The sequence below is a fragment of the Hylobates moloch genome, unplaced genomic scaffold, assembly GCF_009828535.3.
Source record: "Hylobates moloch isolate HMO894 unplaced genomic scaffold, HMol_V3 SCAFFOLD_1, whole genome shotgun sequence".
Classification (NCBI taxonomy): Eukaryota; Metazoa; Chordata; class Mammalia; order Primates; family Hylobatidae; genus Hylobates; species Hylobates moloch.
In genome coordinates this window covers 222653067-222677062 of record NW_026652276.1, presented here as the reverse complement: position 1 = coordinate 222677062, position 23996 = coordinate 222653067, and the positions used below count along the sequence as shown (strand labels likewise).

The 23996-nt window shown below is 41.5% G+C and overlaps 1 protein-coding gene across 1 annotated transcript in view; it reads right to left on the bottom strand.

Annotated features, from left to right (window-relative positions):
* The window catches only part of AGK (acylglycerol kinase), a 103696-nt gene that overhangs the window by 52805 nt on the left and 26895 nt on the right, over positions 1-23996 (bottom strand). Inside the window, exons 3-5 of the mRNA XM_032761964.2 lie at positions 8519-8558; positions 4740-4819; positions 102-177 (exon numbers count right to left, since the gene is read on the bottom strand). Coding sequence (XP_032617855.1) covers positions 102-177; positions 4740-4819; positions 8519-8558 — 196 coding nt within the window. The remainder of the gene's footprint in view (positions 1-101; positions 178-4739; positions 4820-8518; positions 8559-23996) is intronic.

The following is a 23996-nucleotide window of genomic DNA, read 5'->3' as shown; positions in this document are numbered from 1 at the left end:
TTTGCTCTTGTGATGAGCAATTTTTGCTAAGAAGCCAAGAGAAGAGGTTGTTATAAGAGGCAGCTGTTTGGGTGAAATAAACATTCAGGAGCCATTCTTACCTTAACAATAGTCACATCCATGCCGGATAAATGTAAAATCGGGGCAGCATTTTTTTCAAATAGAGTCCTGGCTTTTCTGTAAACAAAGGAAAAAATACAAACATTTTAACACAGGTTATCAAGAGGAAGAACAAAAAGCCTTACAATCTTCTTCAGGGCAGAATAAGAAAGACTATACAATACGGGTTTCCTTTATTTGTTCAAGTACAGAAAGTTTAACAACAAGTAATGAGTTAATATGAATGGAAAAATAGAACCTTAAACTCTGGGGCCTCTGAGAATTTGCCGTTTATGTAATGCAATAAGCTCTTATCCATTTGGGAGGCTTATAGTTCACACTGCAGTTCCTCTAGGGGAAGAACAAACACTAGATATGGTTCCATTCAGGCAACAATGCTTGATTCACTCAAGTATTCATTGAGCACCTACTGTGTGACAGACACAGGTGGAGGAGCTAGGAATACAACATGACAAAGCAGACAAAACTACTAATTCACCAGAAGCTTGTCTAAAACTCCCAGGCACTGTCATGCCTTTTCTGTGCTCCTCTAGTACTTTATACACATCTCTGTTAGTGACTTTCACACTGTATGGTGATTAGAGACTTCCAAGACTGTTGTCAGGGCTAGACTGGAAGCTTTCCAAAAATAAATACCAAATCTTATTAATCCTTGAATCTCCTGACCTCTAGGATTATGTATGGCATACTTAGAAAGTACTAAGTATCTGATGAATTAATGCACAAACGAATGAATAAAACTGCCCCAAATGTAGGCATGTAAATTCTGAAGAAAAGGAAACAACACGATGTCTTATAAGAAGAGAAAAAACAGCCTTCAAAGAGTTTGCATATTTCAAAAGTATTATGCATATCATTCTGACAGTGAACTCTTGTCCAACTCAGGTCAGAATTCAAAAACACAGTCTAGGAATCTAGGGATGCAGGGAATATATATATTCCTAGGAATCTAGGAAACAATCTCTTCCACCAATGGCACAGTCTCAAAGTCAAACTAATGTTGAAACATACCAATTAGTTGACCTGTCTTTTACTCAAGTATTTCAACTATTACATAAGGAGAAAAAAAATCCAGTACTTTCAATCAATGTCAAACACCTAACTTTTATATCCACATTTACTCAGTCCTCTTTCTTATTTTAAAACTAAAGATGTATCCTTTGACCTTAAGGATACTTTATACAAGAACTTAAGGATATTTTATAGAACAGACATTTTATATTTAGCTACAAAGGCAGCTAATGAGGAACACGTATAGTTACGCACAGGCCAAACTCAATATTGTTTAAACTAAAAAGAACCACCAAATGGCATATAGAACACAAATCATTTCTTATTATGAATTAAAATGGAAATTGAGAGGCTTGCACAAATTTTCATAAGAACCATCCAAAAGAATATCTCAAACCAAGGGCCTGAGTGTATTATAAGCAAATTAAATATTTTCTACGTTTCTACTGCTCTGAATGATTATTAGAATGAACATAAAAGGGTAAATGATAATTTCTCCTTTCCAGCTCACCACTTCTGGGGGCTTAACCCAACATTAAAGCACTGAGCTAGTGATACTGCAAACAATTCTCCTTCCAGGGCTGCTTTCGTTATTAGATTGGTAGGAAAGGATCAGTTGGAAGTGGATCAGATCTATTTCCTAAAAGCAAAATTCTGAAGAAGTCTCAATCTACCATATCAATCACAACAAATCTGTAACCTCCTCTGAGTTAGTTTAAGAAATCAGGTTAGAATATTTGGGTCTTTATTCACATCTTTATATGATGTTATGAGTTCAGAAAACCTTTAAAATGAAGGTGAAGACTTTTTTCCTTCTAATGTTCTATATAAAAGATTGAAAAACAAGTGTTACTAGTAAGAAATAAATTATTTATTACATAATTAAGGGTGAGATAGCACCGAGGCTAAATAAAAACCTTAGGTACTTATAGCAATTTCCAGACTCAGGCACACACAAAAAATAATTACTCTTTTATGTATTATTTATTAATGCTAAATACACAGTTATCTTATTTCTTAAAGCTCTTATGTAGTTTTAAACCAGTACTACATAATGAAATAGCTACATGATAAATTATAAATTATGTGTCAGGACAGAGCCATGATGACAAAAATAGTGCAATTAAATAGTGAAAGCTTTTAAAAGAAAAAAAAAAGGATGCTGGAGAGTTTCAGACTTTCCTAGAAGCACGCAGGGATTCACCTTGCTAAAGGAGACAACGCCTTTAGAAAAGACTTTCCTTCAGTGGCAGTATTTTAGCTTACCTTTAGATAAAGATGTTATAGTTTTAAACAAGAATCTACCTTTAAAAATGCAAATATATTTATATGTAAAAAGAACCTAAAATTGCTCTGAAAAATTTGCTTATTAATTTAAAAAATGTAGATACTTCTTAGAAGCAGGAACTCAAAATAACTGGCTATTGCTTAAACGAATTGCCATGTTTCATCAGAAATTGGCAAGTTGTTAATTTATTAGGTCTCTTAAGGAATAGAACGGTTACACTGAAGTAGGCCAAAGGAGAGGTACAAGAGCTTATGGGAAGGATGGGATAGTGAAGTGAAGACTGTTCTGAACCTAACCCATGGTCAAGAGTAACAATTTCAGCAGTTTATATTTCTTACCTTGTGCGCTTATTATGAAACGGAAATTGTGCCTAATAAGCATTATCTCATTTAATACCAAAGGTCCCTATTCCACATAATAATTTTTAAAGTATGTACTATTGCCTTTCTGATTTTACAGATGAGTAAACTGGGGATTTAAGAAGTGAATTAACTCCCACAATACCACAGAGCTAGTAAGCAGCAAAACAGTAAACAGACCAGGTTCCTCAAACTCCCAGACCCAGGCAGAGTTCTCTGTTATCTTCAGCCACAGGCCACCACTGACAATTTACTTATCTTGGGTATTTTGACTGTATTATATTAGGGCTTGTTGATTTGTTGGTATGATTTAGTATTGATATTAAACAAAAATGATCAATAGGCATTATGACTGGTGCGTTTATGGGGGAGGGAAGCGGCTCTAACAAAGCCCAGCAGATATGATTCAGTTAGGCAGAATAGTCTGTTTAGACAATCTGAATTAAACTGCTGAATTACAAAGAAATAAAGCAGGATGTGTCCTCCTGTCTGTGAAGTCACACTCACTGCCTCTCAATAAATGACTAGAAAAACTGACTTCAGAGACCCTGTGTTTTACTCCAGACAATATTATGCCTACCACTTACAATTAGCCCAAACTATCTTTCTTGTTGTTGTTCTTATTACCTTAATGTCATTTTACTTAGATCTTATAGAATCCAATTTAATACATACTTACTAATTTTCTTTTTTCTTTTTTTTTTCTTTTTTTTTTTGAGAAAGGGTCTCACTCTATTGCCCAGGCTGGACTGCAGTTGCGTGATCATGGCTCACTACAGCCTCGACCTCCCGGGCTTAGGTGATCCTCCCACCTCAGCCTCCCAAGTAGCTGCAACTACAGGTAAATGCTACCATGTGTGTCTAATTTTTGTATTTTTTCCAGCTAATTTTTGTATTTTTGTAGAGACAGAGTTTCACCATGTTACCCAGGCTGGTCTCAAACTCCTGGGCTCAAGTGATCTGCCCACCTCAGGCTCTCAAAGTGCTGCGATTACAGGTGTGAAACACTGCACCCAGCCTACTAATTTTCTGATTCCCAAAAAGCCAAAAAGAATTGTTCTGGACATTAGGGACATAAGAGATATCACTTTTTAACACTCAACCCTTTAATTCTATTTTTTTCAAAATAAAATGTTAATTATTTATTCTAAAGCCATCAAGGTCTTTGTATTCACCTTTCCAATTGAATAACAGTTACATCTAACATTGTAAAAAAAAAGTTTTGCCTATTTTTCCTCAACAGACTTTGAGTCTCCACACACCCACTCCCCACCCCCACATACAGCCTCCGCACGTTTTAGTGTGGTTCATTTGTATAATCAATGAACTGCCATGATCAAATCATTACACACCCAAGTCTCAACTATTCTTCACACCTTAATTCCCACAATTCCTACATGACATTTCCAGGCCAGCCAGATCAGTTAAAGGCTGTCCTGTGTCATAACAAAGCCATAACTAGGTCACTCCTGTCTCCAGGCCCCTGCCCCATGGGCCATTTCCTCAGCTGAGAAGAATGGGTAGTCTTCTGCCTGCCTGCTTCCTCCCAGGCCTAGCTCAAGGATCATCCCTTTTGGAAAGAACATTTCTGATCTCCCAAGCCCACAGTATTCTTGGCCATTTCTGAACATCCTGTGGACAGAGATGGCCTAAGGATTTACGCCCTAGCAGTACAGCAGTCGCTCCCGAGGGGACTACTTCCAAGCAAATAAGACATCTTTGTAGGTGTTAATCCTGGAATGATTATTAAACTTCAATTAGACAAGTTTGCTAAGCATCCATTAGTTTTATAGTTATTTCTCATTTAACTGTTATTTCTACATTACAAATGAATCTTATTGCTAGAAGAGTACTAAACCTAATTCTTCCAATTCCACACAATCTCACTAGCTGCCTGATAGTCTGTTATTTCTTTCCCCCTTAGAAAAACCAAGTATATAACAAGTCACAAACGGAACTACCCTTTGCAAGCTGCAGGATTGAGAAAAACAGTGGCCTTCTTCACTTGTGCATTGGGAGGAATGAGTTGATTGCCAAACACCTAAAAAAGAAAAGAGCAAAGTTTTCAGTAAAAGTCCATTTATTTGGTAAATGTCACATGTATTCTTTCATTCCCAAAAAAATGTACTTGCAGCACATATGGTATCTACCCTTGGGGAAAAATATTCTTTCATGATCTCATATTAACGAAAACGCCATCAACAACAACAAACAGTAACATTATTTAATGACAATAAGCTGTATTTTGTATTGGAATAAAAAAATCCTGCTTTATCTACTAGAGGCAAATAACATTTATTTTCTCTATAAGATATAGCTAGGTTTATTATAACATATAATTAGTAAGGCCATAGTCTGTCAGGAGAGAAGTTTAATCTATGTCTTCAGTTTTCAGAGTACAATATTCTCTCCAGCTCATCACTAAAATCTGTTCATGAAGAATCTTTGTGTTACCAGTTAATCTTCATATGTTTACACACATACAAAATAAACCAAATACTCTATTTGCCTTCTCTTCTTTGCAACCCTGTATGATAACTAAATAGCAGAACTGGCAGGGGAAAAGAAACATAACTAATATATACCAAGCACCTTTTATTTGACATTTTTATACACATTATTCTTAGTTCTCAGAAACCAAGGAGGTATAAAATAATCCGTTTTCCAGATTAGAAAGCCCAGAATCAGGAAGATTAAGTTCCTGAAAGTCACAGAGTTGATCAATTACAAGCCTGGAATATTACATCTTCTAATTCCAAAGCCTTTCTAAGCTCTAAAGAGAAGATCAAGGATGAGGTAGAATTAAAAGGCAGAGGACTAGATGTGAGGAGTCTAAATGACAAATGAATGGGAACTCTTGCTATTATGTCTGAATTGGAAATGATGGTCAACAAAAAGAATAAGAATAGGAAAGCACCAAAATGGGCAAAACTTGGGGTCTTGAATGGTGGAAGTAGGCCTGAACCAAGAAAGCAGAATTCTAGCATGGAAGTACAAAGTAAAGATAGGAGGAGGAAAAAAAGTAATGCAAATATATATATATATATATATTTTTTTTTTTTTTTTTTTTTTTTTTTGGAGACGGAGTCTTGCTCTGTCGCCCAGGCTGGAGTGCAGTGGCGCGATCTCGGCTCACTGCAACCTCCGCCTCCCGGGTTCACGCCATTCTCCTGCCTCAGCCTCTCCGAGTAGCTGGGACTACAGGCGCCCGCCACCACGCCCGGCTAATTTTTTTTGTATTTTTAGTAGAGACGGGGTTTCACCGTGGTCTCGATCTCCTGACCTCGTGATCCGCCCGCCTCGGCCTCCCAAAGTGCTGGGATTACAAGCGTGAGCCACCGCGCCCGGCCGCAAATATTTTTTATTGAATAACTTACTCTAAATCTGCTATTTCCCTGACAGTTCATTTTGGAGCCTTTCTTATTATTGTCTATTGCTTGCTTTAAAAACAAAAACAAAAACAAAAATACTTTTTTTCTGAAGTAGAGAAAAAGACACACTATTTCTTTGTAAGAAGTTTCTGGAACATTATAATTTCTATTCTGTTTTCATTCTTACTCAGACTTTAATATTTTGCTGCTAAATCTGCAAGTACTATAATTTTTCCTTTTTCTATCTATACTATTTCTGGAATGTGGCAGAAATGATATCACTAACCATTCTCTCTGGCCTACCAGATTCCACACCTATGGTAGTAAGATTATTCCTCCTTGCCCTCGTTTCTTAGTGTCTAAAGTTTGTTCCTACTTGCAACTCAAATCTCAGATTGGCAGTGAGCTAAGGAGTTTATGTGAGACTACATTAAGTTTATGTGAGATTTGTTATTAAATATCATACTTTCAAGAATTTAGACTGTAAAAGGAAGTACACAGATAGGAAAATTAGCTAGCAGAGGCTATAAGGACAAATCCACTTCCATTTGTGAGATGGAAGGAACTAAACATGCAGGGGAAGTGGAGAATTAGAATAGAAAGAAATAAGGCCTGGCAAGGTGGCTCACACCTGTAATTGCAGCACTTTGGGAGGCCAAGGCGAGTGGATCACAAGGTCAGGAGTTCGAGACCAGCCTGACCAACATGGTGAAACCCCGTCTCTACTAAAAATACAAAAATTAGCCAGGCTTGGTGGCATGTGCCTGTAATTCCAGCTACTCAGGAGGCTGAGGCAAGAGAATCACTTGAACCTGGGAGGCGGAGGTTGCAATGAGCTGAGATTGCGCCATTGCACTCCAGCCTGGGCAACAGAGCGAGACTCCATCTAAAAAAAAGAAAGAAAGAAAGAAAGAAAGAAATACATGAGAAGGAGAAAATAACTAAAGGAACATCATCCCTGAAAAAGTATGAGAGAGAATTTAGAACAGAGGTGGAGGCATTTATTTTCAACAAGAAAGGGAGGGCCCTACAATCACACAGGTCTACTCTTCCTTAAAGAGAGAAAGAAAGGGGCCAGGTGTGGTGGCTCACACCTGTAATACCAGCACTCTGGGAGACCAAGGCAGGTGGAACACAAGGTTGAGATCGAGACCGTCCTGGTCAACATGGAGAACCCCCATCTCTACTAAAAATACAAAAATTAGCTGGGCATGGTGGTGTGCGCCTGTAGTCCCAGCTACTCAAGAGGCTGAGGCAGGAGAATCACTTGAACCCAGGAGGCAGAGGTTGCAGTGAGCCGAGATCACACCACTGTACTCCAGGAGGATTTTCCAGTCACTAATGACTGGCTTGGGATGGGGATCACCTTTAATTTAATATTAAAGTTTATTTGAATTGATTTCTAAAGCAACTTAGAGGCATATGAAAGATAATACATTTAAACAAAGAAGTAACCAAATTTGTAAAACACAGGTTTAGAACAGCTAGATAATAATCGCTAAAAAGAGGAATTATAGTCTATACTGTAACAATTGCTAAAGAGAGGAATTAATTTATAGTATCTATTGTAACAATCGCTAAAGAGAGGAATTAATTTATAGTATCTATTGTCACTGTCATCCATTAAAACATTTCAGAAACAAACATGAGGTCTGCCACCTACTTCTATTACTAAATGCTTCACACATTTGCCACTTTTGATTTTCATGTTTCTATTTTGGTATTTCTGACATCATAAGCTCAAATGATACAAAACAAAAAGGAAACTCAGTCTCAGAATTTCACCTGCAAGGTATAATGTACATTTTTGCAGTGGGGGGAGCAAAAATGCTGTCTTATATTTGAAAGGATTTATAATCCAGCTATAATTAGCCATATAAATGAATATTTAAGTAAAGTCTCATGGAATATAACAGTGTACATGATATGGATCAGTTGAACTTGGAGATGAGCTTTAAAAATATGAATCAACAATTTTAAGAAGATTTGACTTTTAGAGGTAACACTTGTTCTGAACTGATATCCTTGAGGGTTATTCGGATCAGGGATGATTCAGGGGTTAGCCAAATCTACAAAGACAACTGCAGACACAAATTCCCAGAGCTTCTACCAGTCCAGTTCTGTGTTCTTGGGACCAATCCAGAAACAAACAGTCTACAGGGGTGGGCGTCAGAACTGCTCTTCACCAGATGGTTAACTTCCTGGAGTTCTACTCAGAGTTGGCTCCCAGTGTGATTCATCCTGATAGTGCTAAAAAATAGCCAAACTGCACAGATGCAAGACACTGTGCGAGTCCCCTAAAAGAGCTTAAGTTTTCTGCACAATGAAGATAAGGAGGGGCTTAATTTTATCACATTAAATAGTATTACCTGAGCTTCTTGACAGGCTGCTCTCCTTAGTAGGTTATCACTATCAAAGGAAGGAAAAGAGAATAATCATTAGCTTTAATAGATTATGATCCAAACAAAATTTGTGAGCTTTTTAATTTTTTAATATAGGCACCTACCTCTTCTCTAAAAACACCCTAGTGAAATTTCCTTAAAAACCTGATAACAGGCCAGGCGTGGTGGCTCACGCCTGTAATCTCAGCACTTTGGGAGGCTGAGGTGGGCAGATCACCTGAGGTCAGGAGTTCGAGACCAGCCTGGCCAACATGGTGAAACCTCCTCTCTACTAAAAACACAAAAATTAGCCGGGCATGGTGGTGGGTGCCCGTAATCCCAACTACTCAGGAGGCTGAGGCAGGAGAATCACTTGAACCTGGGAGGCAGAGGTTGCAGTGAGCTGAGATCATGCCATTGCACTCCAGCCCGGGCGACAGAGCGAGACTCTGCTGAAAACAAAACAAAACAAAACAAAAAAAAACAAAAAAAACCTGATAACAAGTTATCATCACATTTGAAAAATACATCCTCTGAATAAAAGTTTGTGTTAAATATTTCCATATTATGGTAACCAGAATAATGCCGCATCCCCCCAAAATTTCCACATCTGAATCCTCAGAACTTGAGGATATGTTACTTTACATGGCAAGAGGGATTTTACAGACATGATTAAACTTAGGACCCTGACATGGGAGATCGTCCTGGATCATCCAGATGGGCCCAATCTGACCACAAAGGTCCCAAAACAGAGAGTTTCCCGGTTGTGATCAGAGGCAGATGTGATTATGGAAGAATAGTCAGAAAAATGCAACCTTGCCAGCTGTGAAGATGGAAGAAGGCTCTGAAGAGTCAAGGAATGTGGTGGCCTCTAGAAGCTGGAAAAGCAAAAGGATTCTCCCCTAGAGCCTCCAGAAGGAACATAGCCCTTGCCACACTTTGTCTTAGCCCAGTGAGAGCTGCTTTGGGCTTCTAATTCACAGAATGCAAGACAAGAAATTTGTGGTGTGTTGAACCACTAAATTTGTGGTAATTTGTTAAGGTAACAACAGAAAACTAATATACATATCCTGCATTTTTCTTACCCAGTGGAAATTAGGTCATTTGCCCCAAGTAAATTTGATGTTCAGTTTCTTCTGCTACTGTCTTATCTAAATCACTTGTTTTTTATATCACTGTCAGACAATAAATCATAAATGGAGAATTTTGTCATGAGGCAAAATTTTGGCTTCCAAAAATGAAAGCATTCTGTCAGAATGTGATCACCTATTTAACATCAAGGTCTCTAAAATAGGTTTCTACCATAAAAGCATTTTAAATGGCTCCAGTCACCTACGGGGCTCTACAATCTTCATCTAAGAGCTAAGTGCACATTGCCGGCACTGCTAAGATAGTAACTTCAACGTGGTTAACAAAAGTTAAGAAATCAAACACCCAGAAAAGATGAACAATAACCAATCTCTAGAAAAACTTGAAAAAAGGTTATTTTGCTTATATTCTCTTTCTAGACTTTTTAAATAACATTGAAAACTTTAAATTTTGCATTTTCACAGTAATTCAAAAGGCAACAGGCTCCTCTGGGTGATTTGACATTTACAGTGAATGAAAAACAATAAGCAAGCTTTGCTTTTGCCAGAGTTGCTGTCAAAGGCTGCTGCTCAGTGATTCCATAGCCAGGCTGCCGAACAACCCCTGAAGTTCACAAAGCAGGTGGCTTCACTAAGAGAACACCATCCACAGGGAAGTATGGATGCTGTGAATCTGAAATCTGAAACCTAAGAACCGCAGGGCACAGTGGCTCACGCCTGTAATCTTAGCACTTTGGGAGGACAAGGTGGGCAGATCACTTGAGGTCAGGAGTTCGTGACCAGCCTGGCCAACATGGTGAGACCCCGTCTCTACTAAAAATACAAAAATTAGCCGGGCGTGCTGGTGCATGCCTGTAATCCCAGCTACTCGGGAGGCTGAGGCAGGAGAATTGCCTGAATCCAGGAGGCGGAGGTTGCATTGAGCCAAGATCACGCCATTGCGCTCCAGCCTGGGCTACAGAGCGAGGCTCTGTCTCAAAACAAAACAAAACAAAAAAAACCTAAGAACAATGTTTTACTGAAATTATCATGACATCAGTACCCCAAAAGCTGATGTTGTTCGATAACAAAGATTTTTAGGAGACTCACCGCTTGTGAAATCCAGCGCAGGTCAGCCCAGTCCCTATTGGCTTAAGTGACTCTGCTCCCCTGTGCCCAGGTGGCAAAGAGTGTTGTGCAACCTTCTCTTCCTCCGCACCCAGTATTCACAAATATTCAAGTTTTTTTGAATGACTCCCCACAGGAAATAACACATATTCATGTTTCACTTTTCTTCTTGCATCCCTCCCAATCAAATGCTCTCACTGAATCATTCTAACATCAGTAACAACAACAAAAATATACTACAAGATGAGGTAAATTCAGGGTAGAAACTAGTGAAATATCTTGAAAATAATTAACACGTCACTAACTCCTTATAGCTTATTGGATAATTTGCATTTATGACCTTATATACAATGAAGTGGTAAAACATTGAACCCACAGTAACCTCTGGATAACAAAATAATATGAGGTTCCTCATAGTAACCTGGGTATTGTCACTGACCCTCCCCCTGGACTGTGCTGACCCCTAGTCCAACTTGCACAGGCCCTGGGAACGCAGCTTCCAGCCTCTCCGGACTGTGCTCCCACCCGCCACTGCTTTCAATGCTTTCCTTTAGTAGACTAATTACCTTGTACCTCCAATCTCTCCTACAAACTCGCCCTGTGGATTTTTCTGCACAAGCCCTCTATGCTTCTGTGAAAGCTGCAATCCCATCTCTATATCCTGCCCATTTCCAGGCTCCTCCTCTACTGAAGGACAGGTCTCCGAAAGGCAACAGGCTCCCCTGGGTGATTAGTAAAGAGCATCACCCTTGCCACAGCTCAGCCACACTGATTTCCACAGACCTAGCTGAAAAGACAATAGCCCTGAATATGCACAAGAATATGGGGTAGCACCTTAGATCATTTTTTTCCCTAAGTTCTTTGTTGCTAGAAGTAAAATTCTGATTATTAGCTTGTGATTACATATATTATTAAAGATTTCAGCTCTCCTGAGTTTATTAATTTTGATTAATTTATCAGAATACTATTCAAAATAAAAAGATTTTGTGATAGTTAATTCCCTGAATTTAATGTGCCAAATGGAATATCCTGTCAATGCCACCTGTAAGAGAGCCAGAATATGTACCAATTTTGATATTACAAAAGAAAATCTCATTATAATCATACTTAACTTTGGGTCGGGCACGGTGGCTCACGCTTGTAATCCCAGCACTTTGGGATGCCGAGGTGGGCGGATCACCTGAGGCCAGGAGTTCGAGACCAGCTTGACTAACATGGTGAAACCTCATCTCTACTAAAAATACAAAATTATCCAGGCATGGTGGCACATGCCTATAATACCAGCTACTTGGGAGGCTGAGGCAAGAGAATCGCTTGAAGCCAGGAGGCGGAGGTTGCAATGAGCCGAGATCGCATCATTGCACTCCAGCCTGGGCAACAAGAGTGAAACTCTGTCTCAAAAAAAAAAAAAAAAAAAACATACTTAACTTTGTTTAATATCAGAAATGGTGTTAACCATCTTGATCTTGCTATCTGAACCCGACTATTCCTAAAAATCTAACACATCCTCAAAGAAAAAAGATTTCTCCCATTGAGATAGTCTGATGATCTACAGCAAGCTCTGAAAACTATCTCAGCAAAGAAATTCCAAAAATATTTCAGTAATATCAGCATTGTCAGAATAAAAGACAAAACTTAAAATTCATAGAGCAACTACCTTGTACCAAGTACCACGGCAGTTGTTTTCATAAACCTTTAATCTTTGTAACAACCTTGCAAGGTAGGCATTATCAGGTAACAGAAAATATTCTCATTTTTACAGATCAGGAAGCCAAGACTCAGAAGGAAAGTGAAGTGCCCAAAAACACAGAGTTACTAAGTGGTAGTGTCAGAGGTGTTTGAACCAGAGTGACTCCATCTTGAGTAGGGGCTGGGTAAAAAGAGGCTGAGACCTACTGGGCTGCATTCCCAGGAGATTGGGCATTCTAAGTCACAGGATGAGATAGGAGGGCGGCATACGATACAGCTCATAATGACCTTGCTGATAAAACAACCTGCAGTAAAGACGCCGACCAAAATCCACCAAAACCAAGATGGCGATGACAGTGATCTCTGGTGTCCTCGCTGCTCATTATATGTTAATTAGAATACATTAGCATGCTAAAAGACACTCCTACCAGCACCATGACAGTTTACAAATGCCATGGCAACATCCGGAAGTTATGCTATATGGTCTAAAAAGGGGAGGAATCCTCAGTTCTGGGAATTGCCCATCCCTTTCTGAAAAAACTCATGCATAATCCACCCCCTGTTTAGCATATAATCAAGAAGTAACAAGTATAAGCACCTGAGTGGTCCATGCTGCTGCTCTGCCTACGGAGTAGTCAACCTTTTAATCTTTTACTTTCTTTTTTTTTTTTTTTTTTCCAAGGCAAAGTATCACTCTGTCCCCCAGGCTGGAGTGCAGTAGCGCTGTCTCGGCTCACTGAAACCTCCACCTCCCAGGTTCAAGTGATTCTCTGCCTCAGCCTCCTGAGTAGCTGGGATTACAGGTGTGCACCACCACACCCAGCTAATTTTTATATTGGTTTCACCATGTTGGCCAGGCTGGTCTTGAACTGAACTCCTGACCTCATGATCTGCCTGCCTTGCCCTCCCAAAGTGCTGGGATTACAGGTGTGGCCACTGTGCCTGGCCTACTATCTTAATAAACTTGCTTTCACTTCACTCTATGGAGTCGCCCTGAATTCTTTCTTGTGCAAGATCTAAGAACCCTCTCCTGGGATCTGGATTGGGACGCCTTTCTGCTAACAGTAGAGTCAGAATTCAGACCCATGCTAGCCTGGCCCTAAGCAGATGCTTTTTCTTCTAAACTTCAGACAATACTCAATGGGCAATTACTCATTTAGTTGTATGTTTTATAGCACATTTTTTAAATTGCGTAGTCTCATCTTATTTAAATTTTTCAATTTATATTCACATAATTTTTTTAAAAGGTCAGGTGCAATAATGCTTCTGAAGGTAGTTGTTGAAACAAACTCATTTAACACAAAGTGCTGCCTATGGCACACAAATATGATTTGGTCCTGCCCTGAAGAAGCTTAGGATCAAGTGGCAAAGAAGAACAGCTCTTGGTAAATATTGGTGGCATAGTAAAACGTGTTTCTTGATAAATAATATGCCAGGCACTGTGCTTGGTGTCTTGGACACGCTGGTGAATAAGCCCAACATTCCCTGTCCTAGTGAAGTTTATAGTTTAGTAGGGAACGATGACAATTCAACAGGTAATCATGATGCAATTTCACTTTTAGGTAATCCATAAAAGGGGCACATAATGGGGGCATCTAACCTAGTTTTGAGAGAATCAGAGGCTTTTTACAGGATATGACATTGAAGCTGAGATCTAGGGGAAAAATAAAAAGTAGCCAGGCAAAAATAGGGAGTAGAATCTAGGCAAGAGAAACAGCATGTCAAAGCCTGCAAGTGCTAGAACATGGCCAATTTAGGAAAGAGAAAGTAGTTCTGGACAGCTGGAGGCCACATGCCGTGGGAGGAGCCAGTAAAGGCCAGGTCACCAAGGACATTTTCAGCTATTTAAGTAATTTGGATTTTATCCTAAGGGCCATAAGAAGCCATTAACAGGTTTTAAGAGAATTGATGTGACCAGGTTTACATTTTGGAGGGATTATTCTGGCTGCAGTGTGTGAAGAAGGCATTGGTCAGAGGTAAGACTGAATCTAGTGAAACTTCAGAGGCTCCCTCAGTGACAGTCAGTGATGATGACTGGAACTAGGATGGTGGCAGAGGGGACACAGAGAAGAGGACAGATTCAGCAGATATTCAGGAGGTAAACTTGAGGGATGGCTGGTGGGAATTAAAGAAAAGGTGAGAACCTAGGTGGAGGTGTCTAGGCCACAGCTGGAAATGCAGGTCTGAAGTTCCATATAGCAATCTTAGCTATATGTTGATAGAAGGAATGAGAGTGGATATGATGATCTATACGAGTAGGGTGAGAAGTAGGAGGAAGAGATACCCTGATCATGGACAGTTGACAGAGAATACCAAATGAATTTCAAATAAAATGACCCTGTACTTCATTTGAAAGTCAAAGGAAAAATCAGGTAGATAACTGAGGAAAAATTTTCCTTATCTTCCACCATTCCCCCTTGATGCTGCTTCTGCTCTTGGCAAACTGCATGTTTTGCTGTTCTTAAGAGACACAACAAACTTTACATCTTCAAGGATTTGATCATTTTATCCCTTCCTTTTTAAAAAAAGGCCAAGCATAATACAACCCATGCCCTTACCCCACCACACAAAAACTGTTTTCCTTATCTTCCTTCCTAGATTATAGACTTCTTGAAATCATGGATAATTCACCATTTTCTCCTCCACAGCCCACAGCACACTCTCGTAGATAGAGGGTACTTGGTAAATACTTGTTTAATAAATAAGTGGCAAATGTTTGAACAAGAGAGACTGACTCACTGTGCTCAGACAGGCATGCTTTGTCCTGCAGGAGAAACTGAAGGTTATTCTTTGTATGAGGATTTGGCATTCTGAAAGCACAGATGAGCGGGGATGGTTCTCCAGTGTGATGATCACCAAAGGGCAAGGGTAAGAGTCATTATGGTGTAGTACAGGATGAAAAACTAAAAAATTCCAAACGCACAAAAACGTTACCAGATCAAGAAGCTCCCAGGGTTTGTGGATGTGTAGAGTGTAATGGAAGTAGTACCCTCTAAAGAGGCTAAGCAGGGAGTTCCTTTTGACACACCAAGAAGCACCACAAGAACTGGCCCTGTAGTTAGAAGAACTCTGAGTGTGGACATCAGAAAATTCCAGATTACTAATGAGTCAAGAATCTGAATGTGAACTGAAGACCTCATTTCCAAGCCAACCAAAAAGAAAAGTACACTCTATAAATTCTAAGCCCATGTTCTTTCCACTACACCATGCTGTCTTCTGAGAACTGAAGTTAAATACAATTTAAAAGAGGTGCTACAAAACGTAGTCATATCAAAAAGGGTCTCTGCAGATCTGCTCAGTATTAAAATGCAGGTTCTTTGACAGAAAGAAATTAGAAGGCTCTGGATTAAAAAATGAAAAAAAAATCTGCTGATGTCACTCTGCCTGAGGCTTGAAAAGAATAAGAACATGCCTGCTACTATAGGTAATGGGATGCTCTCAATTTATTCCAAGCCATAAATGTTTTATTTATTATTTTAGGACTGCAAAATAAGATAAGTTGTTATTCCAATAGCAACTTTACATGGAGAGAAAAACCACATTGATCCATCCTATTTCCCAAAAAGAATATTTCCCACTACAGTCTAGAGGCAAACTATACAGCAATTTCTACCACCAGCTTTTCCCTTGGTGCATGCAAACACAGTCTTTGCTTTAAACAAAATAGATTTCAAGTTTAGATGTTTATAACAACCACTTCAATTTATCCAGGCTTCCTAGAATAATTAATCATGATATTGCCAGTGGCTGTGCCCATGGTTGCCCATGAAGCAATAGGAATGAAAGAAATGGAAGCAAAGACAAAAATGAATCTCAGAAGTATGTGCAGAGAGAGACAGCTTTTCTAAACTATATATTGCATAGCTCTCCCCATATCCCGGACTCCCTACCCAAACAGATAATGGCTGCACTGAATCTCTATCATATGTGGGAAAATAGTGACCAGCTCTGCCTTTCTGACAGAAAGACAGCTGATCCAGCAGGAGGAAATGCATCTTGCTAAGGAAGAATGCTTGATCTTCTGGGCCAACAGAATCTCCATTTGGATAGAAGGTACGCAGTGTAACAGGTCAGAAAACCAAGGGAACAATGAAAATGTTAATGATTTTTAAAAGGATTTTAGGGCCTTCCCTATTTAACCAAAGAAGGTTATCTCTTCTTGTTCTCCAAACCACACCATCATGTACTACCTGCTACCAAAGAAATTTGTATCTTCTTACCTCTCCCAAGCCCAGTGCAACAAAGGAGTTTCCTAATGTCATGAAAGCATAAAGGGTCAGGAAGAAATCCTATTGACAACCATATATTAAGTGGTGGCTGTCTTCATTTCAATGCCCCTTAGAGTGCTTAGAAGATGTGAGTGAAAATAAGGGCCACAGAGGCAATTGCATTAAAATTTCAACATCTGCATTGCTGATGGTGAAAAGTTCAGCAAAAGAAAAACAGCTAAAAATTCTACTATCAAATGCAAAGGACAAATGTACAGCACTGTCTCCTATGCTACTAAAAAGTATATCAACTTGCGTTCAGGAATTTTTAGGTCAAATGTGTGAACCCAAAATATGTGAGACAGGTCTCATTCAATGTAGAAAGTTTATTTTGCCAAGGTTAAGGACACAGCCACGACACAGCTTCAAGAGGTCCTGAGGACTTGTGCCCCAAATGGTCAGGGTACAGTTTGCTTTTATACATTTTAGGGAGACATAATAACACCAGTCAATACATTAAAGATTTACACTGAGTGTCAGGCCTCTGAGCCCAAGCTAAGCCATTGTATCCCCTGTGACCTGCACACATACATCCAGATGGCCTGAAGCAAGTGAAGAATCACAAAAGAAGTGAAAAGGGCCGGTCCCTGCCTTAACTGATGATATTCCACCACAAAAGAAGTGAAAATGGCTGGTCCCTGCCTTAACTGATGACACTACCTTGTGAAATTCCTTCTCCTGGCTCATCCTGGCTCAAAAGCTCCCCCACTGAACACCTTGTGACCCTCACCCCTGCCAGCCAGAGAACAACGCCCTTTGACTATAATTTTCCACTACCTACCCAAATCTTATAAAATGGCCCCACCCCATCTCCCTTCACTGACTCTCTTTTTGGACTCAGCCCACCTGCACCAAGGTGACTAAAAAGCTTTATTGCTCACACAAAGCCTGTTTGGTGGTCTCTTCACATGGACACAAGTGAAATTTGGTGCCATGACTCGGATCAGGGGACCTCCCTTGGGAGATCAATCTCATCCTCCTGCTCTTTGCTCCGTGAGAAAGATCCACCTACAACCTCGGGTCCTCAGACCAACCAGCCCAAGGAACATCTCACCAATTTTAAATCAGGTAAGCGGCCTCTTTTTACTCTTCTCCAACCTCTCTCACTATCCGTCAACCTCTTTCTCCTTTCAATCTTGGCGCCATCTTTCAATCTCTCCCTTCTCTTAATTTCAGTTCCTTTCCTTTTCTGGTAGAGACAAAGGAGACATGTTTTATCCATGAACCCAAAACTCCGGCACTGGTGATGGACGCAGGAAGACAGTCTTCCCTTGGTGTTTAATCACTGCGGGGACGCCTGCTTGATTATTCACCCATGTTTCAGAGGTGTCCGATCACCGTGGGGACGCCTGCCTTGATCCTTCACCCTTAGTGGCAAGCACTTTTTGGGGGGCAAGCACCCCCCACCCCTTCTCTCCGTGTCTCTACCCTCTCTTTTCTACCTTCCTGGGGGGCAAGCACCCCCCACCCTTTCTCTTTGTGTCTCTACTCTCTCTTTTCTCTCCACTTTCTTGGGGGGCAAGCACTCCCCACCCCTTCTCTCTGTGTCTCTACCCTCTCTTTCCTCCCCACTTTCCTGGGGGGCAAGCACCCCCATCCCTTCTCTCCATGTCTCTACCATCTCTTTTCTCTAGGCTTGCCTCCTTCACTATAGGCAATCTTCCACCCTCCATTCCTCCTTCTTCTCCCTTAGCCTGTGTTCTCAAGAACTTAAAATGTCTTCAACTCACACCTGACCTAAAACCTAAATGCCTTATTTTCTTCTGCAATACCACTTGACCCCAACACAAACTCGACAATGGTTCCAAATAGCCAGAAAATGGCACTTTCAATTTCTCCATCCCACAAGATCTAGATAATTCTTGTCGTAAAATGAGCAAATGGTCTGAGATGCCTGATGTCCAGGCATTCTTTTACACATCGGTCCCTCCCTTGTCTCTGTTCCCAATGCAACTTGTCCCAAATCTTCCTTCTTTCCCTCCCGCCTGTCCCCTCAGTCCCAACCCCAAGTATTGCTGAGTCTTTCCAATCTTCCTTTTTTATGGACCAATCTGACCTCTCCCCTCCTCCCCAGGCTGATCCAGGTCCCAATTCTTCCTCAGCCTCTGCTCCCCCACCCTATAATCCTTTTATCACCTCCCCTCCTCATACCTGGTCTGGCTTACAGTTTCGTTCCATGGCTAGTCCTCCCCCACCTGCCCAGCAATTTCCTCTTAAAAAGGTGGCTGGAGCTAAAGGCATAGTCAAGGTTAATACTCCTTTTTATTTATCCGACCTCTCCCAAATCGGTCAGCATTTAGGCTCTTTTTCATCAAATATTAAAAGCCGAGTTCATGGCCCATTTGGCAACAACCCTTAGATGCTTTACAGCCCTAGACCCTGAAAGGTCAGAAGCCTGTCTTATTCTCAGTATACAATGTATTACCCAATTGGTTCCCGACATTAAATAAAACTCCAAAAATTAAATTCTGGCCCTCAAACCCCACAACAGAACTTAATTAACCTCGCCTTCAAGGTGTACAATAATAGAATAGAGGCAGCCAAGTAGCAACATATTTCTGAATTGCAATTCCTTGCCTCCACTGTGAGAGAAACCCCAGCCACATCTCCAGCACACAAGAACTTCCAAATGCCTAAACCGCAGTGGCCAGGTATTCCTCCAGGACCACCCCTTCAGGAACTTGCTTCAAGTGCCAGAAATATGGTCACTGGGCCAAGGAATGTCCGCAGCCTGGGATTCCTCCTAAGCCGTGTCCCATCTGTACAGGACCCCACTGGAAATTGGACTGTCCAACCAGCCCAAGGCTCTGACTGACTCCTTCCCAGATCTTCTTGACTTAGCGGCTGAAGAGTGACGCTGCCCAATCGCCTCGGAAGCTTCCTGGACCATCACAGATGCTTTGGGTAACTCTTACAGTGGATGGTAAGTCCGTCCCCTTCTTAATCAATACGGAGGCTACCCACTCCACATTACCTTCTTTTCAAGGGCATGTTTCCCTTGCCCCCATAACTGTTGTGGGTATTGACAACCAAGCTTCAAAACCCCTTAAAACTCCCCAACTCTGGTGCCAACTTGGACAACATTCTTTTATGCACTCTTTTTAGTTATCCCCACCTGCCCAGCTCCCTTATTAGGTCTAGGCATTTTAACTAAATTATCTGCCTCTGACTATTCCTAGGCTACAGCCACACCTCATTGCCACCCTTTTCCCCAGTTCAAAGCCTCCTTCACATCCTCCCTTTGTATCTCCCCACCTTAATCCACAAGTATAGGACACCTCTACTCCCTCCTTGGTGACCGATCACGCACCCCTTACCATCCCATTAAAATCTAATCACCCTTACCCTGCTCAATGCCAATATCCTATCCCACAGCACGCTTTAAAAGGATTAAAGCATGTTATCACTTGCCTGTTACGCATGGCCTTTTAAAGCCTATAAACTCTCCTTACAATTCCCCCATTTTACCTGTCCAAAAACCAGACAAGCGTTACAGGTTAGTTCAGGATCTGTGCCTTATCAACCAAATTGTTTTGCCTATCCACCCTGTGGTGCCAAACCCATATACTCTCCTATCCTCAATACCTCCCTCCACAACCCATTATTCTGTTCTGGATCTCAAACATGCTTTCTTTACTATTCCTTTGCACCCTTCATCCCAGCCTCTCTTCGCTTTCACTTGGACTGACCCTGATACTCATCAGGCTCAGCAAATTACCTGGGCTGTACTGCCGCAAGACTTCACAGACAGCCCCCATTACTTCAGTCAAGCCCAAATTTCTTCATCTGTTACCTATATCGGCATAATTCTTCATAAAAACACACATGCTCTCCCTGCTGATTGTGTCCAACTGATCTCTCAAACCCCAACCCCTTCTACAAAACAACTCCTTTCCTTCCTGGGCATGGTTGGACACTTTTGCCTTTGGATACCTAGTTTTGCCGTCCTAACAAAATCATTATATAAACTCACAAAAGGAAACCTAGCTGACTCCATAGATCCTAAATCCTTTCCCCATTCCTCTTTCCATTCCTTGAAGACAGCTTTAGAAGCTGCTCCCACACTAGCTCTCCCTAACTCATCACTCACTCCCTTTTCATTACATACAGCTGAAGTGCAGGGCTGTGTGGTCGAAATTCTTACACAAGGACCAGGATCGTGCCCTGTGGCCTTTTTATCCAAACAACTTGACCTTACTGTTTTAGCCTAGCCCTCATGTCTCCGTGCAGCAGCTGCTGCTGCCTTAATACTTTTAGAGGCCCTCAAAATCACAAACTATGCTCAGCTCACTCTCTACAGCTCTCATAACTTCCAAAATCTATTTTCTTCCTCACACCTGACACATATACTTTCTGCTCCCTGGCTTCTTCAGCTATACTCACTCTTTGTTGAGTCTCCCACAATTACCATTGTTTCTGGCCTGGACTTCATTCTGGGTTCCCACATTATTCCAGATACCACACCTGACCCCCATGACAGTATCTCTCTGATCCACCTGACTTTCACCCCATTTGCCCATATTTCCTTCTTTCCTGTTCCTCACCCTGATCACATCTGGTTTATTGATGGCAGTTCCACCAGGCCTAATTGCCACTCACCAGCAAAGGCAGGCTATGCTATAGTATCTTCCACATCTATCATTGAGGCTACCACTCTGCCCCCCCTCCACTACCTCTCAGCAAGCCAAACTCATTGCCTTAACTCGGGCCCTCACTCTTGCAAAAGGACTATGCATCAATATTTACACAGACTCTAAATATGCCTTCCATATCCTGCACCACCATGTTGTTATATGGGCAAAAAGAGGTTTCCTCACTACGCAAGTGTCCTCCATCATTAATTCTTCTTTAATAAAAACTCTTCTCAAGGCCACTTTACTTCCAAAGGAAGCTGGTGTCATTCACTGCACGGGCTGTCAAAAGGCGTCAGATCCCATTGCTTAGGGCAACGCTTATGCTGATAAGGTAGCTAAAAAAGCCACTAGCATTCCAACTTCTGTCCCTCACAGCCAGTTTTTCTCCTTCTCATTGGTCACTCCCACCTACTCCCCTACTGAAACTTCCACCTGTCAGTCTCTTCCTATACAAGGCAAATGGTTCTTAGACCAAGGAAAATACCTCCTTCCAGCCTCACAGGCCCATTCTATTCTGTTGTCATTTCATAGCCTCTTCCATGTAGGTTATAAGCCACTAGCCTGTCTCTTTTTTTTTTTTTTTTTTTGAGACGGAGTCTCGCTGTCGCCCAAGCTGGAGTGCAGTGGCGCGATCTCGGCTCACTGCAAGCTCCGCCTCCCGGGTTCACGCCATTCTCCTGCCTCAGCCTCCCGAGTAGCTGGGACTACAGGCGCCCGCCACCGCGCCCAGCTAATTTTTTTTGTATTTTTAGTAGAGACGGGGTTTCACTGTGGTCTCGATCTCCTGACCTCGTGATCCACCCGCCTCGGCCTCCCAAAGTGCTGGGATTACAGGCGTGAGCCACTGCGCCCGGCCTAGCCTGTCTCTTAGAACCTCTCATTTCCTTTCCACCATGGAAATCTATCCTCAAGGAAATCAACTCTCAGTGTTCCATCTGCTATTCTACTACTCCTCAGGGATTGTTCAGGCCCCCTCCCTTCCCTACACATCAAGCTCGGGGATTTGCGCCTGCCCAGGACTGGCAAATTAACTTTACTCACATGCCTTGAGTCGGGAAACTAAAATATCTCTTGGTCTGGGTAGACACTTCCACTAGATGGGTAGAGGCCTTTCCCATAGGGACTGAGAAGGCCACTGTGATCATTTCTTCCCTTCTGTAAGACTTAATTCCTCGGTTTGGCCTTCCCACCTCTATACAGTCCAATAACGGACCAGCCTTTACTAGTCAAATCACCCAAGCAGTTTCTCAGGCTCTTGTTATTCGGTGAAACCCTCATACCCCTCACCATCCTCAATCTTCAGAAAAGGTAGAACGGACTAATGGTCTTTTAAAAACACACCTCACCAAGCTCAGCCACCAATTTAAAAAGGACTGGACAATACTTTTACCACTTTCCCTTCTCAGAATTTGGGCCCATCCTTGGAATGCCACAGGGCACAGCCCATTTGAGCTCCTATAAGGATGCTCCTTTTTTATTAGGCCCCAGTTGCATTCCAGACACCAGCCCAACTTGGACTGTGCCCCCAAAACTTGTCATCCCTACTATCTTCTGTCTAGTCATACTCCTATTCACCATTCTCAACTACTCGTAAATGCCCTGCTCTTGTTTATGCTGCCAGTTTACACTGTTTCTCCAAGCCATCACAGCTGATATCTCCTGGTGCTATCCCCAAACTGCCACTCTTAACTCCCCCTTAAAGTAAACAAATAATCTTTGCTGGCAGGGCTATGCTGAACCTCCTTGGGCACTCTCTAATTGGATGTCCTGGACCTTCCCAATTCTTAGTCCTTTAATAGCTGTTTTTCTTCTCTTATTCAGACCTTATGTCTTCCGTTTAGTTTTTCAATTCATACAAAACTGCATCCAGGTCATCACCAATCATTCTATATGACAAATGCTCCTTCTAACAACCCCACAATATCACCCCTTACTACAAAATCCTCCTTCAACTTGACCTCTCCCACTCTAGGTTCCCACACTGCCCCAATCCTGCTCAAAGCAGCCCTGAGAAACATCGCCCATTATCTCTCCATGCCACCCCCCAAAAAATTTTTGCTGCCCCAACACTTCAATACTATTTTATGTTATTTTTCTTATTAATATAAGAAGCAGGAATGTCAGGCCTCTGAGTCCAAGCTAAGCCATCGTATCCCCTGTGACCTGCACACATACGTCCAGATGGCCTGAAGCAAGTGAAGAATCACAAAAGAAGTGAAAAGGGCCAGTCCCTGCCTTAACTGATGACATTCCACCACAAAAGAAGTGAAAATGGCTGGTCCTGACTTAACTGATGACATTACCTTGTGAAATTCCTTCTCCTGGTTCATCCTGGCTCAAAAGCTCCCCCACTGAGCACCTTGTGACCCCCACCCCTGCCAGCCAGAGAACAACCCCCTTTGACTATAATTTTCCACTACCTACCCAAATCTTATAAAATGGCCCCACCCCTATCTCACTTCACTGACTCTCTTTTTGGACTCAGCCCGCCTGCACCCAGGTGATTAAAAACCTTTATTGCTCATACAAAGCCTGTTTGGTGGTCTCTTCACACGGACATGTGTGACACTGAGGCCAAGGCAGGCAGATCACTTGAAGTCAGGAGTTCGAGACCAGCCTGGCCAACATAGTGAAACCCCATCTTTACTAAAAATTCTAAAAAAATTAGCTGGTCCTGGTG